Genomic DNA, 14,470 nt, shown 5'->3' on the forward strand with positions numbered 1-14,470 from the left:
AGCAGCTGTAGGCATTGACCCTATGATTGTGTTCAATTATTAGTTAAAATATTAACTGCACTCCTTCCCCTTTTCTTCTTTGTCTTTTGGTAGTCGGCAGTTCTTTGTTCTGGCTTTGGAGAGCTCAGATCTTCTAAATTGTCAAATTCTACTGGTTCCCAAATCTTGGACCAATTGAAATCACCAGGGTTGGGTCAGTTTACCTCTCAACAAACTAATAGCAGTTCTGCCACCACTAGCACAGTTGCTGCATCATCCTGGGATCTAAAGCCACCTAGTACTCAGTCCTCAGTCCTTAGTCAGTTTGGTAAGTGCTTTAACACTTCTTGGTTCTTCTTTTTCTCCTTATATTAGCCAGTAAGATTCCGTAATGCCAATGATAGTTTAAAATTGCTTTAATTAATTAAAGACTTTTTAGAAAAAATTAATCCTAGTAATACAATTACTTGCAACATTTTAAGTGTTATGTTTATTTGCTGGCAATGAATATCACAAGTATAATAAACTAAGTTTTGTTAAGCTTAAGCCTATCCCTAGATGTCATTACATGTTTAAAGTTATTGAGCCTTCCAGGTAGTGACATCTTTGATTTAGTGTGTTTAAATATTTACATGGAACTTCGATGGTGACTGTTTTTCAACAGATACTGGAAAATACTTATTTTTATTTTACTATGCTGCTTTTAGCTGAGTGTAAATTTGTGTACTTGTATTTTGTTTTTTCCCAAATTCTCTCTTCTAATCATTACATGAATTTTGAATGAGCACTTTGTAATTTCTTCATAATGTGCATCACGCCTCATTGTTCTGTCCGTAGTGTGCTGTGAAGGGTTTGGGTTACTTGTTTTGTATATTTATAATTGTATGAATTTTTCTTGTAACTGGGTGAAATAGTAGCAACAGTGAGAATGACAGAAACTTTCCTGTAGTGTTGTTCCTAGCAGTATCCTCACTTGTGTCTCTCATGTGTGTATGTTTATGTGTAGATAAGCAGCCATTGGTGGCAATTACTATCTTTGACATGCAGAAATTAAAAAAAAAAATTATATACATTTTAATGCTTTCTAATGGACTTCACCAACTGAATAAAAACCCCTTCACAATGAAGATGCTGGAGGTCTCTGTGGTGGTTGACCAGTGCTTTAGGTCATCTCTTGGCTTTCAGCATCTAAAAAGTATCAAAAGGAAGACTGGGGAAAAAACCTATTCATGTCCAGCATCTCTTTGATTCTTAGCTATTATGAGATGGTAGAAGACTTCCTATTTTTTTTTTATCTTCTTCTTTGCAGGGGAAGGGAATCCTAACTCACAATACCCCTAAATTTCAACAACTCTTTACCTGTTGGAAGTGATCACTTTATGAGCACAGTTAATTACAGTGAAACTTGAAGTGTTTGATTAAAATAATCTGTAACAGTTTTTGAGGACTTGTGTGTGATAATATTGTGACTGTGTAGATAGGTTTGTTTTCACATTTTTGGAAAAAACTAAATAATACTTGGCCACAGCTGTTTATTTGAAGTATATGTATCAATTATTGTCCATGTGAAACCTCTGTGATGTCTGAAAAGACTTGCAAATGCTATAGAATCATAACTATTAAGCATCACTTGGATTATAACATAAAGAGTAGAACTCAGTGCTTTAATTTTGGTATTTCTTTTTTTCCAACACTGACCAGACTTTAAATCCCAGCCTGAGCCATCTCCAGTTCTGAGCCAGCTGACACAGCGACAGCAACAAATGCAGGTGGTTCCTGTTCCTCCTCCTGGGCTGGAGTCATCCACCTCCCAAGTAAAACTCCGAGAGCCATCACCAGTAGACACCTCTACAGCTGTTAGCAAAATATTACAGCTCCCCACCCTCTCTATGGATAACCAGGCAGTGACTGTTCATCAAACCCATCAGAAACAGATAAAACCACCAAAAAGGAGGATAACTCCAGCATCCAAGGTGAGTAATTGAGTGATAGCTTGTCATTAGTAAACTTAAAAACCACAAAAACTTGTGTCAGCAGTGGCACAGCCAGCAGGACCAGGGCAGTGAATTGTCTCCCTGTACTGGTGGGCACTTACTGGGTGAGGCTGCACCTCAAATCCTCTGTCCAGTTTTGGGTCCTTAATACAAGGAAGGTGTTGAGGTGCTGGAGCATGTCCAGAGACGGGAACAGAGCTGGGGAAGGTCTGGAACACAGGTCAGAGGAACAGCTGAGAGAGCTGCAGAGGCTCAGCCTGGAGAAAAGGAGGCTCAGGGGAAACCTGATCACTCTCTAGAAATGAGGGTGTAGCCAGGTGGAGATTGGTCTCTTCTCCAAGGTAACAACTGACGAGACAAGAGTAAACAGCCTCAAGTTGCACTAGGGAAGGTTTAAATTGGATATTAGGAAAAATGTCATCACGGAGGAGGTTGTCAATCACTGGAGCAGGCTGCCCAGGTAAGTGAGGGAGTTACCATCCCTGGAACTGTTTGAAAGATATGAAGACATGGTGCTTAGAGACATGGTTTGGTAGTGCTGGCTTTAGTAGTTGGACTTGATCTTAATGTTCTTGTCCAACCTTAATGATTCTATGATTTGATTTGGTAAATGTTTTATGTAAATTGCTAGGGAGAAGGAGAGAAAAGATCTTGGTATATTTCTTATCTGTGTAGCAGGATGTACTAAGCTGGATAGTTATTAGGTCCAAAGTGTTGTGGTGGTATCTTTTGCAAGCAGCTAGCTGGATGCTCTGTATGGAAAATGGCTGTTGCTGAGTGATTTTTAGATTGATTTAGTAGCCACAATATGAAATTTGGTAGAGGGGGAAGGGGTGTACAAAGATGATACTTTGTTATAGTGGAATAGTATGGTTTACTCCTTCAGCTCCAGATTAGAGCAGAATCGGTGGATTAATTTCAAATTGCAGATGCATGCAAAGGAGTTATGGCTTCTTTTCTTCCTTTAAGATTCCTGCCTCTGCTGTGGAGATGCCTGGATCAGCGGACATGACAGGGTTAAATGTTCAGTTTGGAGCTCTTGAGTTTGGATCAGAGCCTACACTCCCAGAGTTTGGATCAACTTCAAGCAGTGAGAATACCAACCAGGCGACCAACAATAGCTTATATTCAAAATCTGTAAAGTATGTGTGAGTTGCCCTCCTGCATTCTCAGGTGTTCTTGTGGGGGATCAAGTTTGAGCCAAAAACATCACAACAGGGTTACAATGTAATAAAAGGAGAAAATAATATGGTTTGTTTTCTGTGGACTGTATCTTAAATGATAAATTTCTACTCTAATAATTATCAAAATCTCCCTGGATGGGTAGATGTAAAGCTGGAGATGACATGAATATAAATAACCTTTTAATAAGCTAACCTTTATAGAATTTCTTTTTCATGTTAAATTGTCCTGATTTTCAATTGTTTTGGGGATTTGTTCCTCACTACCCATGTTTTTCTCCATCTGACCCAGCAGAGTTGACCTTTGTACCATATATGTGTGTTAGTTAGTAGATTGGCACCAGGTTACAGATCTGATGCTCCTACCAGATGAAAAAACGGGAAAAGAAGTTAGGCATTCTGTACACAGAAGCTCTTACTGAAATGCTACAACAGCCAATGATAAGTGCCAGGGTACGAATAAACAGTTTTAGTTCCTTACTCATTGAAAAATCGGCCTCAGTAAAAAGCTTCCTGAAGTTAATTCAGAAATATTAATAGAAATGAACTTCCACATAACTTTTAGTTTTATCCGTAATATTTAAATTAAGTGGAAAATAAAACATTCCTGCATGTTTTAAAGTATTTTTTTAGCTCTTTGCATAATTCATTCTGTAACATTAGAATTCAATTGTAAAAAGAATCCTATTGTTGTTATTCATCATATGCCAGACTTCATCAATTCTTCTTGTTTAAAAAAGAAAGATTATGATCATTAATTTATCCTTGGAAAAGGCGGAAATAACATGACTGGAAAGTGCTTGTGTGTAAATTCTTGTCTTGTTTGGGCTGGAACGAGGAAGGTGAATGTGCAGCTGATGTTTTGAAGCAGTGATTAGTAACAACCAAAGCAATATTATAATTTGTTTTACATTCTTAGATTTTTCTAATATAAATAACGTAGATTTTTCTGTGTGTGTAAGTGGTTCTAGATAGGTTCTAGAAGCTGATATTTTCATGAAGGTATTTTAAATACTTACAAAGATGATAAATAATTCTTTTTTTCCAGTGATCCTTTGAATACCTCTTTGCCAATATCCAATACAGTACAGGACTCCACCTACACAACCTCTGCCATCAGCTCTTCCAGTCTGACCTGCTCATCCCAGAGCACTAGCCCAGTAACAACTTCCTCCTATGACCAGACTTCTGTGCATAGCAGGATAGCGTACCAAAGCTCCATGGCTCTGTCTGAACCAGCCCCTGTTGCAGTTACGGTGAGTTTGTTACAGAAACAGGACCTAGAAAAGGGGGAATACTCTTACCTGTGTTAAGTTTGTATTCCCCTCATACATTAATGCTGTAACCAAGCCAAGTGGTATTTTTGGTTCCCAAGCCCACCCTCTTACTTGTTTCTGCTTTTCCTGGTGTGTAGTCATTTTTGGTAGTACTGTATTTGGGATATTAGAGCATCTGATTTTGTGGGTCTTGACATCTTAACTTGTCTTTTGACCTTTTTTTTTAGTAACACTTAAAATTCTACTTGAGTTTCCTTCCCTGAAGCTAAGGAACTGTCTCTGTATGTAAATTTTAGTTATGATATTTTGCCATAACTAATAACTTGACAGTTTCTTTACAAATGCATTTTCTTTACTAAATTTACATGGCACCTAGCAAATGAATCCAATTTTTTCCTTGGCCCCTCCAGTATTACTTTTCTGTTGTATTTAAACACCAGTGGGAATTAGTGTGTTATTTTAAAAAGCATAAGGAGAGGTCTAATATAGGACAAAGAATCCCTTGGGAGATTGAGACACACCCACTGTCTTTGTATATGGAATCTAGGTTTGTTTTAAAAGAACTGAGTTTATTGAATGTTTTAGGAACTTGTGAGAGTTTGTAAGTTTATTTACTTCTGGCCTTTGTTATGTGTTGGCTCAGTCACACTTGTCTTCTGCACTAGCTCGTATGTACTGGTGAGGATCAAGCATAGACTATCCACTTCTGTACTCCAGCGTTATCCAAAAAACAACTGGTGCTTCTCAAGTCTTATCTTTCAATGGAAAAAAATTGGCGTCTCTGTGTAACTTGGATAGTTAAAATTGTGAGTTACATTAGATCAAAAGCACAACCATTTCCTATATGTTAATGCAATTCCTTCTTTCATATTGGTGTGAACCTGAAGTTTATGTTATATACAGAACATGGGAAGGTTTGCTGCTAATGGGTGTATTATGGGCAGTGTATGGGTTTCTCTGTGTTCAGGACACCTTGCACTTTAGACAACTTAATGATGTAGTTTTTTTAAAGGCAGTAAAAATTTAATTTTCTGCCTTGTTCAATTTAGTATGAATATAGAATTTTGCATGAAGCATGTTCAATGTGTGATTCAGTCTAAGCATTTAATATACCTTTAAGATGATTTGTTAATTCATTTCTTCTTTGTTTACAGAACGGGCACAGTGGTGTTAGGACACAGGCAACACTTGACAGTAAGTTTTCAAAGCTTGGTTGAGCACAGGACTTTCTGTTCATTCCTTGCTACTTGCTGTGCACACAGGCGTATCAGTGACATTGGGTTTAAGGTTTTATATTGTTCTCCATGACTAATTTATGGCTGACCCATTTGACTTTATTTGTGCTCGCAAAAAATGCTGCTTGCTTCTTGACTACAGTTGAAATATGAAGGCAGGTCTATTAAATCCACAAACCTAAACAACCTTAGAATTGGAGAAGCTGCTTTGCTGTTGTTTTTCCTTTTGAATTTACATGTCAGAAATCATTTAATGTAAAATAAAAAAGCAAAATTAGAAATAAATACGAATTTTTTTAGCAGTTCTTCCAGTTCTGACTTGGGAAGCTGAAAATAGCATTTAGCTGTAGTGAAATGAAGTCACATTCTTTGAGTGCACCTCTCACTAGGTATAATTCTACCTCTGCCCTGTTAGAAGCCTGTGGGAATAAACGTGAGAAACACATTTTCTCTTCTGTGTTTTTTAATACCTTGCAAACAGTACTTCAGTATTGACTGTGCTATAAGCATTAGTTTCTTCATCTTGGCCTGTTTCTAATGTAGCGTGGACCTGTACCAGGCCTGCAGCTCTCTATGTGGAGTTAAAATAATTAAAGTATAGTATTTGCTCTTCTGATCTTTGTGCTGCTCCATGGGAGTTCTCAAGGACCGCAGCGTGAATTAAAATCTTTTGGAATTCCAACACCTCATTTTAGGTCTAACCTCCTCTTAAACATGTCTTCAGATAGGCCATTAGTGGGACAGTGTTTTGTTAGTGCCAATTTGAATTTAAAGTAGCAGGAGTGTATGTGCTCCAAGTATACAAAGACAGCTTTTCAACACAAGAGCTTTTCTAGCGTTGTGTACAGAGTTAACAAACAGTTTATGAAATTCACTACAGAACCTGTCTTTTTTTCTGCAGAAAACAAAGATCTGAGTATTCCTATTACTTTTGTATTCTGTAATGGCTTTACTAGTCTCTTTTCCTATGCCAGTTCTCCTTTGAGAGCATTTCTGCTTTCTTCTTCCATTGAGTCTATTTTATGCATCCAAATGATTTTGAATTTGTCTTAACTTTTATAAGTACTTTCTCCTTTCTGTATGTACTGTAATGTTCTTCTTTGCTGTTCTTCTTTAATATACAGATCTCAAGCTTCCTAAATCCTTAATTCAAAGTATGACTGAATTTTACTGCTGACCATCCTACTTGTCTCCTGGTTTTCTTTGTCTTGCATATTGCATTCAGTCAAGGCATCTTGTAGGGAATCTTAAGATAGTGATTCTGTCCCTTGTGTTGAGGGAATCCTGCTCTTAATATATTGGGAGTTTTAAATGTTATTTACTCCTTTTTAATATGAGTTTTACCAGGAGTTATTAGGTGATATAGTTACTGCCTTCATAACCATGTTTGTCAGTTGGATTTCCTTCTCTCAGAGGCCATACTTATTGCCAAGGCCAGGACCTTTTAATTCCTGTTTGCATTGCAACCCAACAACCTGACTTGGGTCATTTAGCTAGGAAATAAAATCCATAAATAGAACAAACTCTAATATATAACTTCCAAGTATGTATTTAATTTTTGTTTGATGACTTATCTGGAAGTGTCTTCACATACATTACAAGTTAACGATAAGCCACTGGGTAGTGGTCCCTGATGTGGTGTGGGAACATGGCCCAGCAGAAGGTAGGGCTCAACTCTTTTCTGAGTTTTATTGGTGAGTGAGTGTTTCTAATTCTTTGTTATTTTTGTAGGAGTAGAAATAAGTGAAACAGCTGGGAATCATGTTGGGCAATGGAATTTTGAGGCATCTTATTACAGTATAGTGATCCTATAAACAAGTTTTTGTCTGTGTAGCCTAAAATGTGTAAAATAAAACCTAACAGTTTTTATTATCTAAGTAAAGTGAGTCAATATTTGACAGGTCCTTAGCCATAAAAAATGCTTAATGCTGTGCTCAATTCTGGCCTTTCATTGTAGCTTTTTTCATTCTACTGCAGTACACTTTTGACTGAATATACCAAAGTGATAAGTTACCTACCCCTGTACTCCAGCAATCTCAGTCTCCATCCCCACCAGTGCTGTGTTGGTCTGAATGAAGAAACAGGGCTGTAGGTGAAACTGGATTTGTACAGTGCCTTGAAAAGGCAGAAATTACTTGTGTTTGCTGAACCAAAAGCAAGAAATTTTAGACTGGCTTGTGAATGTAAGTTAGTAATCCAGATAGAGGCAGGTGAAGTGCAGAAGGCAGTTGTTTACTACATGTGTAGCAGTGATAACTGTAAATTTATTATAAGTAGAGAGCTTAAAGGGAAAAAATGGTAGTTCAGTTGTGTTTGAATTTTTCTTCATAGCCAAATTGCTTGATATGGTTACCAGTTCTTAATGGTCAGAATTTTGCAGACCAAGGGGAGAATGCTACTGTGTTTCTGCCATCTGGGCTGAGAGGTCAAGTATGCTGAATTTTTAATCTGAATGCCTCTTTTTAACTTGTTGCAGCTATTTCATCAGTTGCAGCACCTAAGACAGAGCCTTCTCCCTCGCTACCTTCTGCTGGTTCTCTGCCCAGTGTGGTGTCTACCACGGCCTCGCTTCTGCCTTCGGCATCGCAGCACGTGGCAGCATTGCCCAGCTTGCCTCAGTCCAGTGATCTGGCCAGCAGCTCGCTCTCCCAGCTGAGCAGGTACAGTAGAGTTGTGGTAAGCTGAGGAGGTCAGTTTTGAGGGTAGAACAGGTGTAAAGGTGGTTCCATATGGGGCTGCCAGGCACCAGGGGTGCCTTTTCTGATGTGAACCAGAATTAGGGGAGAGATTCAGAGGAGAACAGAAGGCAGCTCTGGGCTGCGTTCTAATGGCAGAGCAGCTGCTGCCCTCAAGCTTTCATGATACATATACAACTTTGTGTTCCAGGAGGTTTGCTTCAATCATGCTAGCTAAATCAGCTAAATTGATTCCCCCAGTTTATTTTTCCTACTTTGTACCTGCTGTTTTTGTTCAGTGTTATATGTTTGAAACTATTCTTTAACAGTTTACTACATGGCCAATTTGAAATAATAGTCTCATTTGTATTTCTTAAAATTAAAACCCAGATATAATTTCACAAGGAAACTGTGTGTGTTTTCTTTTTCTAAGATATTTCCTTAAATATTTAAAAATATCACTTTGATGTTCCTGGAAGTGCATCTAGCACAATTCAGCTCATTTGGACTGTCTCTTTGTTTTTCTGAATGCCTGTTACATCCTCAGTCAGGTTGATGCCTTAGGATTTTAGCTTTTATATTTTTCATTTACTTGTAATCCTGCAATTCTTTAGTGTAAACTTTAAAATCCATATAGAGTATTAGCTCCTTTTGGTTAGACAAAACAATTCCTCTCTAGGTCTGGGACTCAAGGACACCCTACTATCTCAGGCCCTGGAAAGTATAAAGAAAAGTGAGGTGATGGGAAGCTAACATGGGGTGAAATGACTTCATTACCTAAAGCTGTAATTGAAAGATTAACTGCCAATATGCAAATGGACCAAACTTACTAAAGTATGAAAACTCATGACTGGTTATCCATGTCTGGGTGTAGCCCCTGGGAAGGCTTCATCTACTCATGTACCTGAAGGCCCTTCAATAATTAGAATGATTTTTTTATTCTCTTAATTTGGCCTCTGGTTTTAGGGAAGCCTGAAAATGGCATCAAGGTGACAATCCTGAAGCTGTATTTGATTGAGTTACATTTTTGATACCTACCTTTGTACTCTGTTTGTTAATACAAGAAACTGATTTGGAATATCAGGGAGTTTTTGTCCTGTTTCACAGCTAGGACATAGTTTATTTTTTTTTAACACTCTAGTATTTTTTTGTTGAATGAAATAGTAAATATGTCAAACAAGAGCTATTCCCTTTACATTAGTCACATTTCCCCACAACGGTTTGTTGAAAAGCTGTATAAATGGATGGAAATTTCAATTGGAGTTCAATGCTGTTGGACAAAGTTTCAGCCATCATTGGGATGCCTGAAACCCAAATGTGTCTGACTTGGTAGAGCTGATGGCTGTTGTCTCTGTCTCTATCATAGGTCAGACAGTAAATTAAGACTTATCAAAAGAGCTGGGAAGAGTGGGTGAGGGAGTGGTATAAAACTCTTAACTTTTTCCTTGCTGCTTGAAGTGACATTGTTCCAATTCCTGCAGAAGGGGGACAGTTCTGAAAGTTAATCTAGAAAACTGCAGAAGTTTATTCTGGGCCCGTGGCTTGAAGAGCTACTAGAAGTGTTTGCCCTTAAATTAGGTCATGTTATGAAGCTGTCAGCTTTGGTATGAAAACTGTCTTTTCTTGTGGCTATTTCCATTGACAGCACTAAACTAATTTTGCTGTTAGGATCTCTCCTGCTTCTTTTTTAATAAGGAGGGGTTTTTTTTAGTGCCAATCTATACACATGTTTTATATCTTCATTTTGGTTACTTTTGTTCTATGTTGGTTGAGTTTATTGCATACTATATACAGTAGGTTACATTCTTGACCTTGAATATGAGGTATAACTTGTCAGTTTAAATGTTCAAATGACAGTTTCAGTCACCTTTCAGGAAGACATTTGAAGATCTCTGGATGAATTATGGGGCAAGTACCCTGCAGTTTTAATTGGCTGAGTTAATGTTATGCAACTCAAAATGTGAGAAACAACACAGTGAGTCAAACCACAGCACTGCCTCACTTTCAACCTGTCCCACATGGTAAGCAGCAGCAGAGAAAGAAGGAGAAACTAGGCTTGTGCTTGTGTGAACCTTGTTTTGATTTTGGACTTCATGTGTCATGGAGTCACCACTATTTGATTCCTGAAGCAACTGTAGTTTTTCTAAAGATACAGTAAATTGAAAAACACAAACGAATGGTGTTTTAGATGTTTTAGATTGTTAATAAAAGTGACTCTGCACTTAGTTTTTTTCACTAAAAGGTAGTAGGGTACTAATTAAAAGGAAAAGTGCCTGTAGAGGTGTCTGTATTCATACAGACACATGCACATTTCTCTGTGTGTATGTGTATGTGTACATACACTCTTACATGTAATTTTTCTTTAACTACTTGGTTAATATAGGTGTGCACACACGTAGAATTTTAATTTTTAACTAATTCCCCACTGCATATCTGTATTTGTTAAAAAGGGAAAATTAATTTTATAAATTCTTTACGATTTCCTTCCAGCTCCCTTTCCAATCATCAGACCAGCCTCTCTCCTGCCTCAGTGTTGTCTTCAGGCACATCACATGTGGTAAGTCCTGTTAGTATTTAAACAAGTGCTTGGCAGATAGTCAGTTTAGTCAGTTTATCTCATAATTAGGACCATCTCTTAAAAATTGGATGTGTCCCAGTACCCCAAGAACCAAAAGAAGAGCGTTACTTCAGGGAAGAAGGACTCTAAGCCCTCTAGTGGGGGAAAAGTGATTACCACTTGTGATTTGTACTAGATCAGGAAGAGCTGTGACAGAGACTCGCCAGTCACACAGCTGAGGGAAATTGTCGTGCCAGCTAGGGGGAATGAAAGAGAAAAAAAATTGCTTATAACTAGTTTATTACAAAACAAAACAAATTTCAGGCAGTCTGAAATGTCTCCAAAATGTGGACTGTTAGCACTCTGTACTGGAGAGATTAGCTGACAAAATGCAGGTGATGGAATGATACATGTTACATTTGAGTTACAGTATTATGATTTTGTGACATAGCAATTTGCATTTAGCTTTCATACAATAATTTTCTTTAAATCACAAAAGCTTCATAAGCGTGCAACTTAGTTGCTTGCTTGGTACATAGGTAATGCATATCTTTTGCATGTGCTGCTGTTACTTTAGAAGTTTTTGTTGTTGTTTTCTTTTATTTTTCACTTTTTCCCAGCATCTTCCCCTGTGGTTTATTTGCTCTGTGATCCTCATTCTTTTTGTCTCCTTTTCTAGCACACTAGTATTGAGAACACAACTTCGCTCCAGCCCTCAACAACCTTTTCAACTGCTTCAACCTCAGCCACTAGCACCACCTCCTCGGTTGTCAGCATGGCAAGCAGTATGAACACTACAAACAGCCTTGGCCTGAGTGTTTCCAGTGTGTCTATACCAGCTGCTACCACACGGGCAGCTCCCTTAGTGTCTTCAGGTTGGCAATTTTGACAGATCACGTGGATAGACAGAGGATTTCAGTCAGCAGGGCTGTCAGTTGAGCATCTCACCTGCCATAACAACGCTAAGAAGTTCTCACTGTTCATTGACATTTCCAGCATGCTGTGTTTGCTGGCTTACGAAATAAAGTTGCCTGGTTCTATGTATTTGAAATATTTGTTAGGGTGTTATGTGGCATTTATATAGCACATTCCATCCCCAAAGAGCTTTATAAATACACATCAGAGCAGTTCTGACTTGGGAAGTTTTGGGCTAGAAAATTCACCCAGTTTGTGTTCCAAGCTGTGATCAGCTCCTGACTATGAGTTCACACGAGCTTTAGTTTCAGGCTGTTCTGTGACTTGAATTCATTTGGCAGTATCAAAATATACTGCAGTGTCCTCATTATCATGTGTCACATCCCTACTGCCACTTCCACAGAAAGGAAGGAAATGTCTGGGTCATTGCACAGCAAATAGCACTTCAGAAGGAGGGTCCATGGAGAAGGAGGGCTGGGAGGCTTCTTGCACTGAGGTGGAAATGATGCTAAATTCTCTTTCTTCTCTGATGATCCTGAACTGCTAAAAGGAAATCTTATAGAGAGAAGTGAGTGACGTATTACTAAGATCAGGCTTAGTCACAGAATTATTTCTTGTTTCTATTGCTTGCAAATGAAGTGTCTTAGGACTGGCCAAAGTGCATTGTTCTTTTACTGTTCTGCTTCCTAGCACTGCTTCATGAAGGCAGCTGAAGCCATTTCAGTCTTCTCTTCACTATTCCTAGCTGTAGTAAGTCATCCACAGAAAGCTGGCAACATTTAGTGCTTTCCAGTCTATTGCTGGTGATAAAGGGAATGCATTGACAGAGCAGTAAATGGAAGGAGAGAATTTGCTGTCTCAGATTGAGAACAATATCTAAATTTGCCTTCAGGAAAGGACTGAGCAAAAGAGAAGTTTTGTAATCTTATAATTCTTGTAATTCTTGTAATCCTCTTGAACAAAGTAAATGACAAATTCAAGCTATTCTGTGATAGGACTGTTTTCAGGCTAAACTAGCCCATGCTTTCCCTCCCTTGAGGCATGGTTAAACTCTTCAGGCTATTTTGGGCATATTCATCAAACGGCACAAAATCTCCTCTTTGTAATCTAAGATGGTGCAGCTGCCGCAACTTGTGAGCTATCTTGTCTCAATGCTGAAGCCTTTTCTTTTCTAAAGGCTTGTTAAAGTGTCTGTATTTTGATTCTACAGGCAAAGCACCCCCAAACCTGCCCCAAGGTGTACCACCCTTGTTGCATAACCAGTATATTGTGGGACCTGGAGGACTTCTGCCTGCCTACCCAGTAAGCAGTTTCATTGTTTCTCTTCGATTTCTTAGCCCTTGGCGCAAGTGGGCCCTCCAGACCTGCTACTGTCTATGCCAAGTCATTTCTGGTGGCACATGTTACACCTGGAAGTCTTGTTTCAAATGCTTACTGAACATATTTCAGATGTTCTTTGAGGCTTACTGTTGATTGTAAACTGCAGAGCTTTTGGTACAGACCTAATCTGGCTGCTATCGAAGCTACATAGGTGTGGCTGTGGTTTTCAGTGTTAACAGGTTTTAGGCCCTTTGAGTAAATTTGGACTCCTTTAGGTTTGTGTTACTGGAATGGATTTGCCATAGCAGTGACTGAAATGTGCCATGTGTCCTGTCATGATTCGAAAGACTGCACATAGCTTTTTGATGTCTGACCAGCACCAATGTATTTTTAGTTATCTGTTTTTTGAATCTGAACATTTATATCAGTAACTTTTCTATATCAAACTGAATGTGAGGAGATACCCAGGAGGTTGTGTTGTGGTCAAATCATCAACTCTTTAATCTTAATGCTCTTTGAAGTAATGATTACAGCAAAGAGGGTTGTTGTTCTTACTCCCAAATGTGAATGCCCGGTAGATTTTTCATAGGTTCAGGAATGATGTGTCTGTGAAAACTGTGTTGAAGATGGGACAATCAAACTCTCCTCAGAGGATGTTGTCACCAGGAAACAGCATCAGAGTGACAAGCCCTTTTAACTTCGGTTCTACTCTCCCTGAAATGCTGCAGTGCCCCATGATAGCACAATGCGACATATGGCTGTAGACCTTTAACACAGACTGGGCTTAAGTCAAACTCAGTTCAAAGCCCCATACTGATCAGCATCAGAAAAAAGTGTTATAATGATGTATTTTTATCTGTCTTTAAGCAGATTTATGGTTATGATGATCTCCAGATGCTTCAATCCAGACTGCCAATGGTAAGTGAACAACTTACTTAATTTTAAAGAAGTTGTCTTCACTGTTGATCATTTGTGCCACATAAATTGAGTCATTTAATAATTGTTAAAAGCTTTTTTTTATGTTCTGTATTCTTTCATTTGAAATTTGTACAAGAATTATGTAAATTGATACAGAGCAACTGTTGCATCATGCATTTGTCCAGCTGCAAAATCTCTAAATAGGCACAAGTGTGCTCTGTGCTCCTGAGTGGAGAAATGTCTAATTTTTATAGCAACATTATGATATTTTGTCTAATCTAGTTGAAGTCCTAAGTATTTTCTTTTACCAAGAGGTAAGGTTGAACAGCAAGTACACAAGTTGGTAGCCAGCAGGTGTATTTGAGATTTTGGGTGTGGTCATAAGTATAGATGTTTGCCTATGCATCGTGGCAACAAAT

General features: G+C 38.3%; 1 protein-coding gene across 11 annotated transcripts in view; it reads left to right on the forward strand.

Moving 5' to 3' along the window:
- UBAP2 (ubiquitin associated protein 2) overlaps positions 1–14,107 on the forward strand; it is a 71,932-nt gene extending 57,825 nt beyond the window's left edge. For 3 of the 11 annotated variants that reach the window (XM_039704510.1, XM_039704511.1, XM_039704502.1), the window contains exons 13-22: positions 94–307; positions 1,681–1,952; positions 2,943–3,121; positions 4,203–4,410; positions 5,586–5,625; positions 8,143–8,326; positions 10,832–10,898; positions 11,578–11,773; positions 13,024–13,115; positions 14,001–14,107. In XM_039704510.1, coding sequence (XP_039560444.1) covers positions 94–307; positions 1,681–1,952; positions 2,943–3,121; positions 4,203–4,410; positions 5,586–5,625; positions 8,143–8,326; positions 10,832–10,898; positions 11,578–11,773; positions 13,024–13,115; positions 14,001–14,072 — 1,524 coding nt within the window. In that variant the 3' untranslated portion in view covers positions 14,073–14,107. The remainder of the gene's footprint in view (positions 1–93; positions 308–1,680; positions 1,953–2,942; positions 3,122–4,202; positions 4,411–5,585; positions 5,626–8,142; positions 8,327–10,831; positions 10,899–11,577; positions 11,774–13,023; positions 13,116–14,000) is intronic. The other 8 variants (XM_039704503.1, XM_039704508.1, XM_039704505.1 and 5 more) reach the window with 6 other exon arrangements.
- The last annotated feature ends 363 nt before the right edge of the window (positions 14,108–14,470 follow it).

This window comes from Passer montanus, unplaced genomic scaffold (genome assembly GCF_014805655.1).
Source record: "Passer montanus isolate IOZ18808 unplaced genomic scaffold, ASM1480565v1 scaffold176, whole genome shotgun sequence".
Classification (NCBI taxonomy): domain Eukaryota; kingdom Metazoa; phylum Chordata; class Aves; order Passeriformes; family Passeridae; genus Passer; species Passer montanus.